Source organism: Tarenaya hassleriana, unplaced genomic scaffold (genome assembly GCF_000463585.1).
Source record: "Tarenaya hassleriana unplaced genomic scaffold, ASM46358v1 Cleome8, whole genome shotgun sequence".
NCBI classification, from domain to species: domain Eukaryota; kingdom Viridiplantae; phylum Streptophyta; class Magnoliopsida; order Brassicales; family Cleomaceae; genus Tarenaya; species Tarenaya hassleriana.
This window is the reverse complement of record NW_010970490.1, coordinates 858364-876861: the sequence shown is the minus strand read 5'-3', so window position 1 is coordinate 876861 and position 18498 is coordinate 858364. Positions and strand designations below refer to the sequence as shown.

Genomic DNA, 18498 nt, shown 5'->3' with positions numbered 1-18498 from the left:
TTGAATAACATAGTAGGAACAATAGTCAAAGATTCCTACGTGTTTAATAGTTTATTATATTGTATAATTGTCAATATGATAAACTTCTGTATGTAATGGTTATGAATTATGTGAAATTTAAATGGATATAGTTGCATGCCGAGGAGATTTACGCCCACTTGCCAAATAAAAAGAGGATCGCACATCGAATGTAGCAACTCATGGGCGAACAAAATCATCGCTTTATAGCTTTTCTTATCTGCCAATTTTGACAGAGCGTACTCTCGGTAACGTTTTGTAATAATTTATTTAGAAATATATTATATATATGCAGAAAAATTAATTAAAATTTCATAAAAACATACATACCCATGCAACATAGATGTGTACATATGAACATGAGAAACGCGCCACATATCATGTTTTCATTATTGGCTATATTCCACACGCACGTATGTTTATGTTCATGACATGAACATCTATTCTTTTTTTAATCACGCTAGCAAATGCATAGGATTTCGTAGAAGCCCAAAATGCTCGGTGTTGGTTTCGTATGACATGTTAGACCCAGGCCCATGTTATATTATTTTCTGGGCCATTTACGATCCATGAGCCCAATTGAAATTGGCAATAAATATATAATATATAGATGCATGTATACATCCAAACCAAAAGTTGGTAGAAGAAAACATAAAACCCTTAGTGGGAAACATGTTTTATAGATCGTGCAGTTTAGTCTCCATGAATTCGTCATGCACAAGTCGGTGTTCGCTGTTATTTTTGGCACGGACGAATAAACAAAAAGATGATATTTCCAATTTTAAATTCCCAAAGTTTCCTTATAAATCCCAAATTTCAGAAAACGATTCGTCACTCATTCCAATAGAAGAGAGACAAAAGCAATGGCAGTCACACGCGCCTCCTTCGCCATCTTCCTCCACTTCTGTTTGGCTGCCATTGCCGCCGCCGGCTACTACAACCCCGCCACTACTCCCTCTCATCCGGTTTACACTCCGGTTCACAAGCCTACTCTCCCACCGGTTTACACACCACCGGTTAAGAAGCCGACCCTCCCACCTCCGGTCTACACGCCCCCGGTTTACACATACACACCACCGGTTAAGAAGCCGTCAGAGGATGCTCCAAAACCCCACATATACTCTCCCCCCGTGAAGCCATACGTGCCCGTCGCCATTGACGGCGTTATCTTGTGCAAACACGGCTACAACACCTACCCAATCAAAGGTGATCATGCGTCTAATATATTTACGAAGAACTGATCGTGTCTGCATGCACGTAAACTACAGAGCCACTTGCCATACTTTTCAACCTTTTTTTTTTTTTGTTAAACTACTTTTCAACTTTTGCATATAGTTTCTTCAATTACAACTTTTTCGGGTGACTCACAATTCATATAATACACGCGGTTTCAACTCCCGTTTTATTCGCTTTGTAACTAACTATAGTCGAGTATCATCGGGAGACGATCCACACCATCTATCACCTCCGACACAAGACAGGTCAATGAGAAGTATCTTATACTCACTGCAGAGTCCGACGAATACAATCATGAATGAATATCTCCAACATTGGTATCGTTTAAATTAGGTCACTGGTTCTACTTTTGCCCGCTTTGCGCATGGGAATCCCTTTTTGTATAGTTTAGTTTTTGTAAAACTCTAATTGATCGGAAAGTAATACAAGCATATCTTATAAAAAAAAAACTATAGTCGAGTATATATATGCATATTGACCGGAATGTGTGTGTGTATATAATGAACAGGAGCAAAGGCAAAGTTGGTGTGCTCGGAGGTGGATTCGTACGGAAAAAACAAGGAGGAGGTGGTGTTGTACAGCAAGCAGACGGACGGGAAAGGGTACTTCGAGTTGACGGTGACGGAAGTGGTGAAGGACATTGCCCTGTGCAGAGTGAAGCTCCATAGCTCTCCCATGGCCACTTGCAAGAACCCTACAAATGTCAACAAGGGCCTCACCGGAGCTCCTCTCTCTCTCTACAATTACCGTACTTTCCCCGACAGGAACTTGAAAATGTACAGTGTCGGACCTTTCTACTTCACCGGTTCTGAGCATGCTCCGCCTCACCCCAATTACTAGCTTTCACCTCTCTCTCTCTGTTTCAATATATATATATATATATGTGCCGTCCAATAAGGCAATAACGCTTTCGTATGATCTTGTTTTGTTTTTAACTGTTGTTTGTATTTTTACACTGAGTTGTGGGGTATTCTTTTTATATGGTTTTGAGGTGCTGTTGGTCTGAATCGGGCTGTGCAGTGCATTCCAACAAAAAGGCGCTTTACCTATTTTGTTCATTTAAAGAGAATATTAATATTTGTTTGAAACAATTCTTTTTGTTCATTTACAAGTTATATCGTAAATATACACGTGTGTAAGCACTAAGCATATATATATATATATATATATATCCATTATTGACTATGGGCCTTGAAAAATACTAAAATAGTCATTGCCCATGTTCGATTGATGATGATGATACACAACTATAAAAACTTTATAAAGTAAATATTCCCCGTAATATTTTAAGGGACCAAAACACACCCCACTTTACAACTCAGGCTAAAAAGACACCCTTATGGTATGGAGTCCATTTATTTTTTATTACAACAAATTAGGAAGAATGATCGTTTTCAAATTTCTCGGCCGGTTAACAAATAGAAATCAGCGAGACTAAGAGACTTGATCAAATTTTCTGCATTCAACCGTTCGTTTGCTTCTCAGTTATTTGGTTACAATCTCTTTTTTCACAAAGCCCAAACAATTTCGTGGGGAAGTAAACAAGAAACCAACCCAAACTCCAAAGAGACCACAAAAATAACAAACAAACGAACGAGCCAACAGGCGCTTAAACGACACCGTTTCATATATACAAACAACTACTCCAGTTCCGTCCGAATCCAAACGCCGTATGAAATTTAGACGAATATCCGAAGTCCGGGACTGACGGCCACGTCGGCCAGTCAAAATTGCCACGTGTCGTCATCACTATCCGGTTTTAGAAAAACACAAACCCCTTGTTTCCTTGCCCGCTTCCGGATTCCTCGGTATCCGATTCTCGGATTTTTATTCTCTTAGAAGCAAGAAAAAAAATTATCAAATGCTCCATAGCCTTTTCAAGGATAGAACCCGATTACCCGGAAACTTGGACCCATTTTCACCGGGTAAACTGGTACTGGGAGCGTCAATTTCCCTGGGCACCTCCACAATTATACCAACCAGCTCGACCGGTTGCCTAGGGCACCTCTCCGGCGGAAAGATTACCGGCGAAGAAGGCGTCGGCGATGAAGATGACGAGGAGGAGGAGGAGGAGGAATCGTCTGATGAAGATGAACTACCGGTTTCGGTATCCACACCCGGTTTAACCGATGAACAAACAGGAACGGCCGGTTCGGTAGTCTCGGAAATGGGCTGCTCGGGTAGGATTGCTGGGTTATCGGCTTGAACCGGGGCTCTGCAGAGCGGACAACTTGACCGCGAACGAAACCACGTGTCGATGCAGTCCACGTGGAAGGCGTGGCCACATTTGGGCAGGACTCGCCCCTCGTCATCCTCCTCGAACTCCGACAAGCAGACGGCGCACTCCATCGGGGGCGCGTCGAGGGTCTTGGGAGGCGCGTAGACGAAGACTGGGATGTTGTCGAGCACGGCCGGGTCGAGCGGGGCGAGGGAGGAGGCGAGAGCAGGGTCGCGTGCGGCGGAGAGGGAGCGGAGGTGGGCCCTGATGCGGCGGCGAATGCGGCGGTTCTGTCTCCGGAAAAGCCATCTGGCGTAGCTGTGGAAGCAGAGGATGAGAATGACGGCGACGAAGAGGACGATTACAGAGGAAAGCATGATCTTGCCGTTGAGGGCGTAGCTCGACGGCCCATGGTTCACGCTCCCCCAAAGGGTCTTGCTGTTTTGGTCGCTCGTGGCCATTATCAGTTCTAGAGAGAGAGAGAGAGAGAGGATTCTGAAATAGTTTGGACGAAGAAGACGAAGGGATGGGTTTAAGAGAGTGGGAAGGTTACAATGTGCTCCTGTCTGTGGGTTTATTAATACTCCTTATTTATAGACAAAAAGATGCACATGTTGCGCATCTGTTCCACGAACTTTTTAATTTTTTAACTGTAATCTATTTGGTAATTATATAACACAATTACGATTTACACGTCACTTTTGTTATCCGACTCAGGCTAACGTGGCAGAGAATGTGCAGATTTGATTATTGTTATTTTAAGGGGTGATCATAAACGGAAACATAGATATGCTGCTGTTAGGGAATACCGACAAATCATTCTTTCTTCCTTTTCCCTCCTTTTTTTTTTTTACCCCCCAAAAGTTATTTTATAGCGAGAGTTTGCATCTGTCTAATTAAAAGAGGTAAATACACATGAAAGTATTTAATCTTAATAACTTGGTGTGAAAATGGTAATTAGGGTTAGGAAATCTTTGGACTTTGCTTAGATGCTAAGAGAAAGAGACTGTCCCATCTAAAAGAGGGGGCTCCTCTTCCTTTTGCTTTGATGATGGAGTTTGGCACTTGTTTTTTCCTGTAAAATGGACGACGAAATTTTGCCCAAAAATAAAAAAAATAAAAAAATAAAAAACTTTAAGTCTCAATCAAATATGTCTTTACGACCATTTTTACACATCAGGACCTAATAAAATTTTTGTCGTGGAGAGGTGGTTAATGGGCCTCCTTGGAATTTTCTAGTTGTTTTTGACCAATCCACGACCACCTTTGTTGCTCCCCCTTTCTTTGCTTCTTGTTTATGCTTTAAAAAACATTGGTCTTCTCACTCTCTCTCTTTCTACTTTTCTATTTTTCATTCAAATTTATATATTATTATTATTATTATTATTAAATGATTGATGCAATCTCTCGTACGTCTACTAGTTTGATGATTCGTTCAATTATACGTATGCATACATACATGTGATTTGATGAAGCAGGGACAGGAATATGCTGCTCATGTGACCAAGATCAATTATCCGCTTCACTTTTTTCAAAACATGCGCTTCACTAAACATGCAATTATTATCCACATTAATATTCTTGTTCCATCGTATGTTCATGTGACCAGATCTCAGTCGTCCACTTCACTGCCATCGCTAATTATAATTAATGTATGCCCATCAATCGGTTTAATTAATTTCAGTTTTAAATTACGAGCAGTACTTTGCTGTGCACTTTCTCATGCATTATATAACATTCAAATCATACATGTAAAAAAGGTTATTTAGTGTTTGCATTGAGTTAAATCACCATTTGTGATGGAACAATGGATAACTGAACTGATAAAATATGAAACAAAACTTTTTTCCAATCCATATTCGAATCTTCGTGTGGAGCGCGGTGTATTTCTCCAATGCTCTACATTTTTGTAGTTGGATCGAATTTATATTAAACTTTGAAATTATATAATAAAAAATTACCATTTGTGTATTCAATATATCCGAATCAATTACGACTCGTGTTCTTCAAATAAATCCAAACACGAGCGTGTGCTTTTTTCTTTCTGGTTTGGTTCCTCGTATACATGGGAGCCGCAGCAATCGGAGACAAAACTAGAGGAGGGGTCTCCGGTTTCCAACTTGACTTAAAGCTGTTGGGATATTGGTATTTTTTGTCTTCTTGATTTAAGGCAAATGGGATACATATACATGTGTGTATAGATGAATAGGATAAGGTTGGACCATTGGTCAAAACGTTCGCCATCTTGGTGGAAAAACCCCTCCATGTGCCGTCCGCAGAATCTAAGAATATCATACTTTTTACACAAGTTGACAACTGCAATTCATACTTTTTCACACACACAGTCTTTCTTCCTTGCAAGCGCACGAACGAGCCATCTATATATACATTTCTAATATTGTGTGACATATTTGTATACATATATAATAATCTCATAGAGACCCCAACCATCTTTTAGGATTACAGTTGCAAACTGCTATATTCTTAAAAACGTCGGCAAGGATTCAACCGCCAATGTACCGATCGGATACCTCTTTATTTTTCATCCTTTGACGAATTTATTCATCCATTAAGTTAATAAAAGCGACGGGTTACAGAGAAGAAAAAGGGCGAGGGAGAAAACATTTCCGATTTTTTTGTTTTTAAAAGAGTTAGGCGGAAAAAGGGACAGGTGCAAAAAAGTAACCACAATGAAATAAATATAAAATAACAATTACAAATTATTTCAAAGGGAAGCAGACCATAAACCGTGTGAAATGCTTAATGATGTAACAGCGGTGAAGTAAACACTTTCGGACAACTCATTGCCAGCTCATTTACATCCTCCTTTTCATTTTCATTCATTACTTTATCTACTTTACCACAACCAATCAGAGACGCAAAAAAAAAAAAAAAAAAAAAAAAAAAAAAACAGGAGTTATGCAATTAATGTTGGCACAACTTAAAACATGTTCTGGCCGTAACCATGATTATGGGCGTACCGAAAAAGCTCTCGCTGAGCGTACGTGATCGAGTAGTAAACTTCACATGGAGCAGATAAGAATGCCGTGAGAGAGGGAAATACTCTCCCCCCGTGAAGCCATACGTGCCCGTCGCCATTGACGGCGTTATCTTGTGCAAACACGGCTACAACACCTACCCAATCAAAGGTGATCATGCGTCTAATATATTTACGAAGAACTGATCGTGTCTGCATGCACGTAAACTACAGAGCCACTTGCCATACTTTTCAACCTTTTTTTTTTTTTGTTAAACTACTTTTCAACTTTTGCATATAGTTTCTTCAATTACAACTTTTTCGGGTGACTCACAATTCATATAATACACGCGGTTTCAACTCCCGTTTTATTCGCTTTGTAACTAACTATAGTCGAGTATCATCGGGAGACGATCCACACCATCTATCACCTCCGACACAAGACAGGTCAATGAGAAGTATCTTATACTCACTGCAGAGTCCGACGAATACAATCATGAATGAATATCTCCAACATTGGTATCGTTTAAATTAGGTCACTGGTTCTACTTTTGCCCGCTTTGCGCATGGGAATCCCTTTTTGTATGCAACATTTTTTGATCTTAATCCAAACTGGATCACGGCTGCACCCCCAAAAAAGAAAAAAGCTCTGAAAAGCCAAATGAATCTCTAACCTCAGAAGATACTTTGGACTATTCCCCTCTGGCTCAGGTACGTGATAAAATGGATCACCATATGGAATCTCGTGCACCATCATCATCTAGATTCCTTTCTATCCTTCCACACTAATGCTATGTTCAGGAGAAGCTATATGTGTTTTGTCCTTAGACTCTGATTTCATTCAAACCATCCATGATCAAGAAACAAAAGGTTCCAACTTAATACCAATATATAAGATAAGAGCATGTCATGTAATCCAACAACGCTCCAGAAGTCATAAACTTGCAAAATAAACGCACCGTAAAGGAGCTGGGAGCTATTTGTGTACGGGGGATGGTTTTGCCACTGTGCTAATGGCTTTGCTAGATTTGGTAATATCTTAAACCTTGAAACCTCGGCTCTTTCTCCTACCTCGAGCTCTCTCAAACTTTCTGCCCTTTGAACGAACGTAGGGTTTGGTGTGGCTGTGAGGAACACCAGGAGCAGGTCCAAAGTGCTTCACGGCTTCACGTGCATTCTTCGGGCCTCTCAGTAGAACCTGAATCATCCCGCCCATCATTTTAAAAACCAACAGTAATCACTCCAATACATAGCCTAGAGTACAGAATGTCTAACACATGAGAAGCCTGGAAAACAAATGAGGTAAACAGTACACAGCCATATATAACGTAAAGTCGGGGGAAGACATGCCATGTTACGAAAGCAATGACATCCCTACCGTATTTTCTAACACAAGAGTACATTAAACAAGTTTTACTGCTGTACAGCTGCCGACTTTCCATTCAATAACTAAATTGATACTGCAATGATATTACTGAATGCCACCAAGAAACTAAATTAAGCAAGCCTTGTTACACTGACTGAAATCGAATAAGGAGATACTATATGCAATGTATACCGTGTTCTGGCCAAGAGGGGCGCGAAGAGCCAGCTGATCAAATGTGAGGCACTCCCCACCAGCCTTCTCGATCCTGGCTCTCGCCCTCTCCGTGAATCTCAATGCAGTGATCTTAAGAGCTGGGACTTCATACACTCTAGCATCATCTGTAACAGTGCCAACGATAACGCCAATATTGTCCTCCTATTCAATCCAACCCGAAAAAAGAAAACACTCAATTTAGTTCACATGACACCAGAACCGAACAATACATCATCCAGACACAAAAAGGAAGTACCTTTCCCTCCATGTACCGGATCAAACGTGAGAGAGACAATGGCGGCTTGTTCACTTTACTCATGAACAAGCGCTTCAGAATCACAGCATTGAACTTGCTTCCGGTTCTCCTCACTAGAAACCGATACAGCTAATCACCCACCGCGAAAATCCAAAAGACTCAGATCGTGAGTATATCATAAAGGATGGACAAATGTAGCGACGATTTCGAAAATTGCAGGTAACAGCGACAACAGATCAAAGCCAGAAAGACATGAAAAAATCGAAGAGAGAAACTCAAACTCAAAGCGTACCTTGACGAGGAGCTTGAGATAGACATCGTCAGACTTAGGCGCAGTGCGCTTCGTCTTCTTGCTCTTACCTCCGGCCTTCAAATCGATACCCTGAGAGGAAACAGAAGTGAGAGACCGAAAAAAACCCGAAAAAGAACAAGAACACGAGATCAGAAACGTCTAATGCAAAGGTTTCAAATGTATAGGACAAGAAGCATACCATTGTTGCAGGGAGTGGCGAAGCGGCTCGGGACCTTCGACTGCTGAAGAAGCTAATGCCCGAAAGATGAGTCAGCTAGGGTTTTTAGGAGGTGTCCAGAGACCATTATTGGGTGCATGCGAGGGTAAGAATGTTGATGTTAACTTTATCCTAACCATACACGTGTAACCAAGAAGACAATATTCACCGTTGATTTGACTGTGCTTTCATTCAATCTCTAAACGACAGCGTCTAGAGAACAGCCCATGAAAAACCTTTCGGGCTATTTAAAGTTTCACATTTAGGCCTAGGGCTTTACCCACAGAAATCTGTGCCTGCGAAGTCTCCGTTTGCGACCTAAAACCTCACCATTCCTTGTTTCCCGGCTAGCGTTTTGGCTGTGTTCATCGCCGGAGAGTCGGAGTTCGTAGAAGATGGAGATGCCTGAGGCTAATCAAGGCGCAGAGATTCATTCTAATCAGACGATCTACATCAACAATCTCAACGAGAAAGTGAAACTCGATGGTGATCAATTTCTTCATTTCTATCGTCATACTTTCCGCTTTTTTCTCGGGTTTATGGCGTTGAAGTCTGATCTATAGCTTGGTTTTTGTTCTGGAATTTTTTCAGAGCTGAAGAAATCGCTGAATGCAGTGTTCTCGCAGTTCGGTAAGATACTGGAGGTGTTGGCGTTTAAGACACTGAAGCACAAAGGACAGGCATGGGTGGTGTTCGATAAAGTAGAATCTGCATCTAACGCTATTGCCAAAATGAATGGTTTTCCCTTCTACGACAAGCCCATGGTAAGTTTGACCTCGATTATACTGGTGCACCCTTGAGCTTTTGTAGCTATTGGATTTATTTTGTTGTTGGATCCATTGTTGGTGGTTTAGTTTCCCGGAGCTCGTGGGATCTATATTGGAGCTATGTTCTAAAATTTTCAGGCACTGTAAATTTGGTAATGATAAGTTTTAGGTTGAAGTTTGTAGCAATGTGGATTTGTTGGTATTGAGGAGTTGCAGTAGGTTAAACTTAGTCTGTCAGTAATAGGTGCTTAGGTTGATATTGGGGATCCTTGTTATTGGGAGTAGTATTTGAAATACCACTGAAAGGCCCTTGGAACCAAATCTTAGAATTAGAATCCGGTTTTGATATTTGCTTTTGCACTGCTCTGGGTGGGGATGATCGTCTCTTCCCATTTCTGGGTTTCTGGTGGTTGCCTTCTATCCTAGACTCTGCCAGAAAACTTATTGAACAAATAATGAAGAATATTGTTTCTTACTTCACAGAGAATACAATTTGCCAAAACGAAATCGGATATCATTGCCAAGGGCGACGGTACTTTTGTTCCTCGTGAGAAAAGAAAGAGACACGAGGAGAAAGGTGAGACGCCAAAGTTCTCTTTTATTCATTCCTAGCTTTTGTCTGCCCCTTGGGGAAAAGCTGCCTGATATTTGGGTGATCTTTTGTCAAAGAGGTCAAAATCTGATTTCTATAACCTAAGCATCATATTTTTTGCAATCTAAAAGTCTTTGAAACCACAGGAGGGAAAAAACGGAAAGATCAGAATCTTGTTCCTTCTCAGATGATTGCTGCCGCAGGATATCCAGGCGTCTATGGTGCTGTACCTCCGGTGAGCAATCTAAACTCCTTTAATCTCTGTGTCCCCCAACTGTGTCTGGCATTTCTGGATCTAGGGCTCATTTTTCATGTCCAAACTGTTCTAATTTCGCCTTCTTGCAGCTCTCACGAGTAGCTTACCCGGGTAGTATAAGACCAGTTGTGCCCGAGGCTCCAGCTCCGCCAAATAATATCCTGTTTGTTCAGAACCTTCCCCATGAGACAACCCCGATGATGCTGCAAATGTTGTTCTCCCAATATGCTGGTTTTAAGGAGGTTAGGACAGTGGAAGCAAAACCGGGCATTGCCTTTGTGGAGTTTGGAGATGAGATGCAGTCGACGGTGGCGATGCAGGGACTTCAGGGTTTCAAGATTCAGCAGAACCAAATGCTCATCACTTATGCCAAGAAATAGACATCTTAGATGTGTTGAATCTCAATGATCTGTGATCCAGTATCTTTTAGTTTGGTTGATACATTCACATGTAATTGAGCTGCTGTTTCTTAGAAGTTTAGATGGTTATTTATAGTTATACACGGATTAATGTAGTTTAAAGCGCGAAACAAAGGCCTGTTTGGGGCATTTCATTGTGTCATTGTTTCTATTTGTGTTTTGTCATCAGTCACCACAATCAGCATGAGAGAGCGGTCGGTCGCGTGAAGCTCTCTCGCGGGCAAACATGGAAACAGAGCCGCCTCTGGCGGAAATTGCATCGGTGTGGCCGCCGCCGCCGCCGCCGGCTCCGGCTCGTAATTTGCCATGCCTTGATCTCTCTCTTCCCCCCATTGGGGAATCAATCCAATCCCGTGGGGAGGCCAATGGAATATTTTCCTAAATGGGCCGATAGGCCCATTGTCCATATTTCCAAGGAAGCCCCCCACCCTTGCGTATTTCCAGAAATCACAGCACTTGCCACTGTAGCGCGAGCATTCCGACCAGCCAGCCGGCAAAAATATCGGCATTTTCATTTTGCGGTTTCTTTCTTTTTCCGGGAAGAAAAATTTGAATTTGGACGGTATTCAATTTCCCATCTCTTTCTCGGTTCCCAAACACGATGTTGCACGAGCTTCTACTGGCTCTCCTCGGCTACACCGGCGATCTCATCGTCGACGAGCGTGAGCAACGCAAATCCCTAGGACTCTCCTTTCCCTCCGATGCTCCTCTCTCAGATGAATGCACCTTCAAGCTCGCCCCAGATATCTCCTTCATTGAACCCAGTGAGAGGTCGTATTTCTTCGCGGTTTCTCTCTGTTGCTCCTTGCTCGTAATTCAATTGATTTTGATTCATGTGATTCTCGTTCTCTGCAGAGATGTGATTGAAAGTTTGATCCAGCTTGGGTTTTACTATCGGGAGCTCGACCGTTTTGCGGCTAAGTCTCGGAATTTGAGTTGGATAAGGTCCGTTACGAGCGTGGATCAGGTGGAACGGACTGCTGAACTATCGAAACAGAGGAAGGAGAAGGCAAGTGTTTACCGCAGAGCTATTGCTAATGGAATTGGAGAGATTCTGTCGATCTACAGATCTGCTGTTCTTCACATTGAGCAGAAGCTGTTGTCAGAGACGACGCCTATATTGGCTACTGTTACACAAGGGCTCAATAAGGTTAGGAATTTCGTTTTTGGTTTCTCATTCGTTCAAGTCATGACTAGATTACGGGATTTTTACTTGAGTATGCGTTGATTGGAACCTTTTGAATCTATCCCGTGTTTGTAGTTTTTTGTTCTTTTCAAACCCCTGTATGAGGTTGTTCTCGAGATTGAGCGTGATGATATGCGTGGAGGGCAGCTACTGAATCTATTGAATAAAAGATGTCACTGTGGAGTGCCTGAATTGCGAACCTGTCTTCAAAGGTAACACCCATCTTTCTCCTCATCCCGACCCTTACCACACGAACTGAGATTTTGTTTGGTTATACCATAGTTCAGTTTCTACCCTCTTGGACACTTATCATCCAAATTCTGTGCTCATGCATAGGCTACTTTGGCATGGACATCAAATCATGTATAATCAACTTGCTGCATGGATGATTTATGGAATTCTTCAGGATCCTCATGGAGAATTTTTTATCAGGAGGTAACTGTGAATCTACGTTCTTCTCCATTTGATCCACAGATTCGAATTCGGTGCTTTCTTCTTAGGCTCTATATCTCTGTTAGTGTTTCTCATGATATCTTTGATTATAACTCTTAGATAAGTAACTAGATTGGTGTATACTAAAGCTGACATTTGATGACACCGCAGTCTTTTAGAGTTGAGAACTGAGGCTGCTGTAAAAATGAGACATTATGGCACTTCTTTTATAATCCCTGGATTTTACTGCACTCTGTTTTCTGTTTGTCCTTTTGTGATGTAAATATAGCACATTTCTGTTTTGTTTGCAGGCAGGATGGTAGGGATTTAGACCATGGTTCTCCGGAAGATATATCTCAAAAGTTAGCTCGTACCTCCATTCATGACACATCTTTAACCGATTGGCACTCTGGATTTCACATTTCTTTGGTATGATTTACTTGGTGCTTCCTATTTGGCTTCATCCGTCTATACTCTATTATTTATTGATGTTTCTGTGCTTATTTTGCAGGATATGTTGCCTGATTATATTCCTATGCGTCTGGCCGAGTCAATTCTGTTTGCCGGAAAAGCCATCAGGGTCTTACGGAATCCCAGTCCTGCATTCCAGTTCCAGAAGAACAAGAATCATCAGCAGACACTGCATGGTTCCCAGAGAATTCAAGGATCTATGCATAGTTTAACCACGGAGAAGGAGATGCAGTTAGATGGAGATCTTACGAGAGAAGAATTACTTCCACAAACTGAGGCTGACAAGATTGAGGCCATGCTCAAAGATCTGAAGGTTGTGGTTTAGAGCCTGTTTTTATGGGTCTCTGTGTATGACAGTACTCGGCTTTTCTCCTGATATCACAATGGAGCTGAGATCGGATGCTCAATTTTTCTTTTTATATGTGCAGGAATCATCTGAATTTCACAAAAGATCGTTTGAATGTGCCATTGATTCGGTTCGAGCTATAGCAGCCAGCCATCTTTGGCAGGTGCTTAACGAGACATGCTATGTCTCTATGATCTTATGGATGATTATTTTGTGACATTAGCTTCGTTTGTGCAGCTTGTCGTTGTGCGTGCTGACCTCAATGGCCATCTTAAAGCTCTGAAAGACTATTTTCTCTTAGCAAAAGGGGATTTCTTCCTGGTAAAACACTGAGTATCTGTTGTCCACTCTATCTGGGAAACATGATTGCTGCTCACTTTTGTTCATATCTGATACTGGTGGACTTTTTCATTTCAGTGTTTTCTGGAGGAAAGTCGTCAATTGATGCGTCTGCCGCCTCGCCAGTCTACGGCTGAAGCTGATCTTATGGTTCCATTTCAATTGGTATGTTTAGAGGAACTTTCATGATAACACCTCATCGTCTGGTCGAGTATTAGTGCTGGTAAATTCTCTTTTTTTGCAATACAGGCTGCTATAAAAACTATTTGCGAGGAAGACATATATTTCTCTAGGGTGTCCCTACGGTCAGTAAATCATCGAGTTCTCTTTGATGATTTTTTGTATAGCCTTTGCGCTAAGTGGGGAGAAAACATTATTAGTTACTTCCGCCCTAATGCCCCTTGATGGCTGTTTTAATCACTTCTGTTCAGGATGCCGTCATTTGGAGTCACAGTCAGATCCTCTCAAGCAGACCTGCAGAAATCTAAAGCATCCCTCTCTGGGAAGTCGACCGTTGCACCCTTAAACACTACATCTGACGTGTCCGTTGATGGCTGGGATGCCATCTCTCTTGAATATTCTGTCGATTGGCCCTTGCAATTGTTTTTCACCCAAGAAGTGCTTTCTAAGTAAGAAATCTCTCCCCCTGCTCTGTCCGGGTTTCTTCCACATCATTTTTCCTTATGAATTCATTGGCTACTTGTACTGCCCGAGCTTCACTTGAAGATTACATATAAGATGCTTTGGTTCTGACAGAGACAAATTTGTTTTAGGTACCTTAAGGTATTCCAGTATTTGTTACGGCTAAAGAGAACTCAGATGGAGTTGGAGAAATCATGGGCTTCGGTAATGCATCAAGATCACATCGATTTTTCTCAACACCGCAAAGATCGTGCAAATGGATCAACATCTCAGCAAAGACGACAAGGAATCAGACCAATGTGGCGAGTTAGAGAGCACATGGCCTTTCTGATAAGGAATCTGCAGTTTTACATCCAGGTTTGATTTCGGATGAGTTTCAATGTTCCACCAAATCCGTGTAAATCATGTTGAAGAAACTAGAAGGTTTCGTCTCTCTTGTCTTAGGTTGATGTGATAGAATCTCAATGGAAGGTATTGCAAGCTCATATCCATGATTCTAATGACTTCACCGAACTGGTCGGCTTCCATCAAGAGTAAGTATAGTTTGATTCCCTCTCTCTATCAAGTGTTTTCAAATTACAAGGTTAACCCACTGTACTACACAAATGCAGGTATCTATCTGCTCTTATCTCTCAGTCATTCCTGGACATTGGTTCTGTCTCAAGGATACTCGACAGTATCATGAAACTCTGCCTCCAGTTCTGCTGGAACATTGAGAATCAAGAAAGCAGTCCAAACACTTCCGAACTTGAAAACATAGCCGAGGTCCATATTCGTTATCCATTCACTGCTTGCATCGGTTGAGTGCCCTTTTCATAGTTTTTCTAATGTTTCATACCCGCAGGAATTCAACAAGAAATCAAATTCCTTGTACACAATACTACGCAGCAGCAAGCTGGCCGGGAGCCAGCGGGCCCCATTCTTGAGGCGTTTTCTGTTACGTCTGAATTTCAACTCCTTCTACGAGGTAAGCTGGAGAAGAACCTTAAAATGATATTTTGTGGGTCGAGATTCGCGTTTCTGACTAGCTCCTCCTTTCCTAATCACAGGTGACTGCGAGGGGTGTATTGAACGTTGTGAGGCAACGCCCATCTCTTCCTTTATGAATTAATCCTCTGAATTTCAGACAATGACTTCCACTGATTGACGAGTCTCTCGTTTAAGGTGTCTGTCTGCAAGTCGAGTTGCAATATATGTAAGGCTACTCTGTATATATATATATATATATAATATCAAAGAAAGATGTTGATTGCCTTTAAGAGGAAGACATTATGTTTAACAGTTGAAGTGCCCTTTGGAATTTCTTTTCCAATGGAAATAATCTTTTATTATTATATGAACCAATTTAACAGGTCTATTTGCGATTTCTGGGGGCAGTCTTGTAAAACAAAAGTAATGGGCCTAAAAGGATAAGTATCTGAAATTGAGGGGCTTGGAGATAAATATCTGAGTTTCCTCAATGTTTCGAAACTCATAATTTTTTGGACCTTGTAATTGTTTTTTAATCTTCGGTCACGCGAGAGATTCATACGAATCCCAAACGATTCGGAGCGGATCGATTGTTCCGTCAGTGTAGAAGGGACATGGAGGCTACTGATCCGATCTGGAAAGAGCCAGAACTCGAGCTCTACACCGTTCCTGCTCAATCAAGTATGTCTTTCTCCCCATCCTTTCGCTGCGACCATTGCTTCTCTCTCCCTCTTTTAACCCTTGCGTTTATTCGCTGGCTCTCTTCGGCTCGTCAAGTTCTTTTAACCCGAAGCTTTCCTTTCACTGTTCGGAAATTTGATGGACAACGAACCATAGAGGTTTGTTATGGCCCTTAGGGTTTTGTTTGGTCGGACGAGATATCTTCGTCCTGAGAGATGCTCTCATTGGAATTTGGTTTTACCTCGAACACTGTTCGTACCGTCCTTTCCAGAAATGCGTAATGGGAGCGAATTTTCGTTAAACGTCGAACTAGGAATAGCGGGTTAGATGCACGAACTCGCCGGGATTGATCTTGAATATTGAAGTTTTTTTTCCTAGCGTTTATAATGTGAAACCAGAAGAAGGGTTTTATGCTAAAATCATCGAGATTTCATAGGAATTTGTTCTGTTCATAGGTTGGTTCTCATGGGATGATATACATGAAATAGAGAGACGTGCATTTGAGGAGTTCTTCAGTGGGAGCTCGATCACTAGAACTCCCAAAATATACAAGGAATATAGAGATTTCATCATCAACAAGTACAGGGAGGACCCTTCAAGGAAGCTCACGTTTACAGCCGTTCGGAAGTATCTGGTGGGCGATGTCAATTTGCTACAGAAGGTGTTTCTCTTCCTAAAAAAATGGGGACTGATCAATTTTGATGCGTCGAAGAGCAGTGACGACACATTGGTGGAGATTGAGGAGAAGCAAAAGGTTAAAATTGAGGAAGGAACTCCTGCTGGGGTTCGTGTCACTGCAACCCCAACTTCGCTAAGGCCTATTACCTCACCTCCCTACACTGTGGATGTGAATGAGCAAAGGCCCGACACTGGCAGTAAGTTGCCGCCTTTGACGTCTTATTCAGTTGTCTTCAACGATTTGAGGAAGCCATATGTGTTGGTTTGTGGGAGTTGTGGAGAGCGAAGTGATTCTGCTCACTATGAACACGTCAAGGTAACGCGAATTCTACTTATGATAAAACATTCAAGAAGATGGAGGTTGCTGCTTTGGTGTTGAATTGTTTTAGTAAATCTTTTGCTGTAAGTTGGTTATATCTGCTCTTTGGTTTAATTAAATTGATAATGTGGTAGTTGGCTGACGGTTGGCTGACGGTGTATGCATCCATTGGTTGCTTATTTGCTGTTCTGCTTTTGGTGGGTTGTAGTCATTTAGTTTTCCTGCTATTCTAGTTTGGGTACTACTAAGAGTATTTCTTAGCAACACCTTCATAGTACCTTAGGTCTTTTGCAGCTGGGAATTTGTATCATTGTTGTGGTGAATTATATAGTTGTGAAGTATATAATTTTTCCGTGTCTGGTCCCAGTTTTTAATTCGCTTCTTGACATTTGTGTGTTGCCAGAGTAGTATCAGCATCTGTGAAAAGTGTTTCAAGAGTGGAAAGTACGGGGAGAACAACTCTGAAGATGATTTCAAGTTAATGGACTCAGTCGGGGACAAGAACCCTGCTGGAGCTGTGTGGACAGAGGAAGAGACACTTCTCCTGCTAGAGTCAATGCTGAAACACGGGGACGATTGGGAACTCGTTGCGCAAAGTGTTCCTACAAAGAGTAAACTAGATTGCATATCTAAGCTCATTGAGCTCCCCTTTGGAAATGTTCTAATGGGTTCAGCATCCGGAAGAGATAACTCGTCTATCTCCCCCCGTAGCATCAATGACCCCAAAGGACGGCAGTTTTCTCCTTCTCGTCCCTCTGAACAAATGAAATCCGAAGGTCAAGACCACGAGCAGACCAATGAGAGGGAAGAAAAGGGAGATACTGTAGATGAAGAAGAGCCGCCAGCAAAACGGAAACGTGTTGCTTCACCCCTAGATGCTACTGGTAATTCACTTATGAAACAGGTAAACGTTTTTCGTAACATTGTGCCACCCCATTTTTCTGTTTCTTCGTTATCCACATATTTACTTCATAAGATTTCATAGTCGTTGAAGGACCTTTCTCAAGGGTTTTCCTCTACATTACCCAGAGATATATTCATGCCCTTTAGTGCCTTCCTCTAGACTCTCTTACCAAATGGAATCTTGAATTTCATCTTTAAATGTTTCCTGACAGGTTACGACAATGGGAACTAGTGTTGGCCCAGCTGCCACAAAAGCTGCAATTGCAGCACTTTGTGATGAAGCCTCTTGTCCGAGGGAGATGTTAACAGACAGTGGTGATTGCGAGGATCTTACGGTTAAAAGTCATCAGTCGTTGATCCCAGAAAGGTTTGCTTTTTTTTAGACTTTCCTATTTCGTATCAGCTGAAGCAACATTGTCAAGTCTAAAACTTCTTGGTATATGACATTGCCACAGAGCTGATGGAGACAAAGATACCGAGAAAGAGGAACAGCGAACAGACTATGGTAACTGCGGTTAAGACTCTATATGCATTCTTGACTTCTGAAAAGATGTTCCATTCAATACCTTTTCTGATGGGCAAAAGCTGGTCAACTTACTAAGAGCCTTTATATATCTGCAGAAGAACCTCAAGAAGCATCGTCAATGGAGGATTTACCTTTAGCTCTACGGATAAGAACATCTGCGGCAGCAGCTCTGGGAGCAG

At 41.8% G+C, this 18498-nt stretch overlaps 6 protein-coding genes across 6 annotated transcripts in view; 4 read left to right on the top strand and 2 right to left on the bottom strand.

The window, feature by feature from the left end:
- Positions 1 to 872: 872 nt before the first annotated feature.
- On the top strand, positions 873 to 2327 carry LOC104802180 (proline-rich protein 3-like). Its single transcript, XM_010525656.2, has 2 exons — positions 873 to 1224; positions 1763 to 2327. Exons 1-2 carry the CDS (start codon positions 882 to 884, stop codon positions 2092 to 2094), a joined length of 675 nt encoding a protein of 224 aa, XP_010523958.1. The 5' UTR covers positions 873 to 881; the 3' UTR covers positions 2095 to 2327.
- Positions 2328 to 2578: 251 nt separating this feature from the next.
- LOC104802179 (RING-H2 finger protein ATL5) lies at positions 2579 to 4106 on the bottom strand. Its single transcript, XM_010525655.2, has one exon. It carries the CDS (start codon positions 3931 to 3933, stop codon positions 3112 to 3114), a length of 822 nt encoding a protein of 273 aa, XP_010523957.1. The 5' UTR covers positions 3934 to 4106; the 3' UTR covers positions 2579 to 3111.
- A 3155-nt stretch (positions 4107 to 7261) lies between these two features.
- Positions 7262 to 8882, bottom strand: LOC104802178 (60S ribosomal protein L18-2-like). The gene is made up of 5 exons (XM_010525654.1): positions 8776 to 8882; positions 8577 to 8666; positions 8285 to 8413; positions 8008 to 8190; positions 7262 to 7647 (listed from the first exon to the last, which is right to left on the bottom strand). Exons 1-5 carry the CDS (start codon positions 8776 to 8778, stop codon positions 7489 to 7491), a joined length of 564 nt encoding a protein of 187 aa, XP_010523956.1. The 5' UTR covers positions 8779 to 8882; the 3' UTR covers positions 7262 to 7488.
- A 184-nt stretch (positions 8883 to 9066) lies between these two features.
- Positions 9067 to 10969, top strand: LOC104802177 (U1 small nuclear ribonucleoprotein A-like). The gene is made up of 5 exons (XM_010525653.2): positions 9067 to 9279; positions 9385 to 9557; positions 10044 to 10137; positions 10299 to 10387; positions 10498 to 10969. Exons 1-5 carry the CDS (start codon positions 9189 to 9191, stop codon positions 10786 to 10788), a joined length of 738 nt encoding a protein of 245 aa, XP_010523955.1. The 5' UTR covers positions 9067 to 9188; the 3' UTR covers positions 10789 to 10969.
- A 322-nt stretch (positions 10970 to 11291) lies between these two features.
- Positions 11292 to 15502, top strand: LOC104802176 (gamma-tubulin complex component 4). Its single transcript, XM_010525652.1, has 16 exons — positions 11292 to 11598; positions 11683 to 11977; positions 12089 to 12225; positions 12350 to 12448; positions 12757 to 12874; positions 12957 to 13229; positions 13345 to 13425; positions 13500 to 13583; positions 13680 to 13766; positions 13851 to 13906; positions 14033 to 14230; positions 14375 to 14600; positions 14688 to 14776; positions 14855 to 15008; positions 15088 to 15210; positions 15293 to 15502. Exons 1-16 carry the CDS (start codon positions 11429 to 11431, stop codon positions 15347 to 15349), a joined length of 2247 nt encoding a protein of 748 aa, XP_010523954.1. The 5' UTR covers positions 11292 to 11428; the 3' UTR covers positions 15350 to 15502.
- Positions 15503 to 15732: 230 nt separating this feature from the next.
- Positions 15733 to 18498, top strand: part of LOC104802175 (SWI/SNF complex subunit SWI3A) — a 3677-nt gene continuing 911 nt past the window's right edge. Inside the window, exons 1-6 of the mRNA XM_010525651.2 lie at positions 15733 to 15893; positions 16349 to 16887; positions 17294 to 17794; positions 18006 to 18160; positions 18249 to 18298; positions 18415 to 18498. Of these exons, the coding sequence (XP_010523953.1) occupies positions 15827 to 15893; positions 16349 to 16887; positions 17294 to 17794; positions 18006 to 18160; positions 18249 to 18298; positions 18415 to 18498 (1396 nt within the window). The 5' untranslated portion in view covers positions 15733 to 15826. The remainder of the gene's footprint in view (positions 15894 to 16348; positions 16888 to 17293; positions 17795 to 18005; positions 18161 to 18248; positions 18299 to 18414) is intronic.

Bases quoted from the DNA above. Each gene is read 5' to 3' on its own strand.
- LOC104802180 (XM_010525656.2), top strand. From the start codon at position 882: ATGGCAGTCACACGCGCCTCCTTCGCCATCTTCCTCCACTTCTGTTTG. The intron at 1,225-1,762 runs GTGATCATGCGT...TATAATGAACAG, and splicing joins CAACACCTACCCAATCAAAG to GAGCAAAGGCAAAGTTGGTG.
- LOC104802179 (XM_010525655.2), bottom strand. From the start codon at position 3,933: ATGGCCACGAGCGACCAAAACAGCAAGACCCTTTGGGGGAGCGTGAAC.
- LOC104802178 (XM_010525654.1), bottom strand. The intron at 8,414-8,576 runs GTACGCTTTGAG...GTGGGTGATTAG, and splicing joins ATCTCAAGCTCCTCGTCAAG to CTGTATCGGTTTCTAGTGAG. The intron at 8,191-8,284 runs GTACTTCCTTTT...TGGATTGAATAG, and splicing joins TCCGGTACATGGAGGGAAAG to GAGGACAATATTGGCGTTAT.
- LOC104802177 (XM_010525653.2), top strand. From the start codon at position 9,189: ATGGAGATGCCTGAGGCTAATCAAGGCGCAGAGATTCATTCTAATCAG. The intron at 9,280-9,384 runs GTGATCAATTTC...GAATTTTTTCAG, and splicing joins CGAGAAAGTGAAACTCGATG to AGCTGAAGAAATCGCTGAAT. The intron at 9,558-10,043 runs GTAAGTTTGACC...CTTACTTCACAG, and splicing joins CCTTCTACGACAAGCCCATG to AGAATACAATTTGCCAAAAC.
- LOC104802176 (XM_010525652.1), top strand. From the start codon at position 11,429: ATGTTGCACGAGCTTCTACTGGCTCTCCTCGGCTACACCGGCGATCTC. The intron at 12,875-12,956 runs GTATGATTTACT...CTTATTTTGCAG, and splicing joins CTGGATTTCACATTTCTTTG to GATATGTTGCCTGATTATAT. The intron at 13,907-14,032 runs GTCAGTAAATCA...ACTTCTGTTCAG, and splicing joins TTCTCTAGGGTGTCCCTACG to GATGCCGTCATTTGGAGTCA.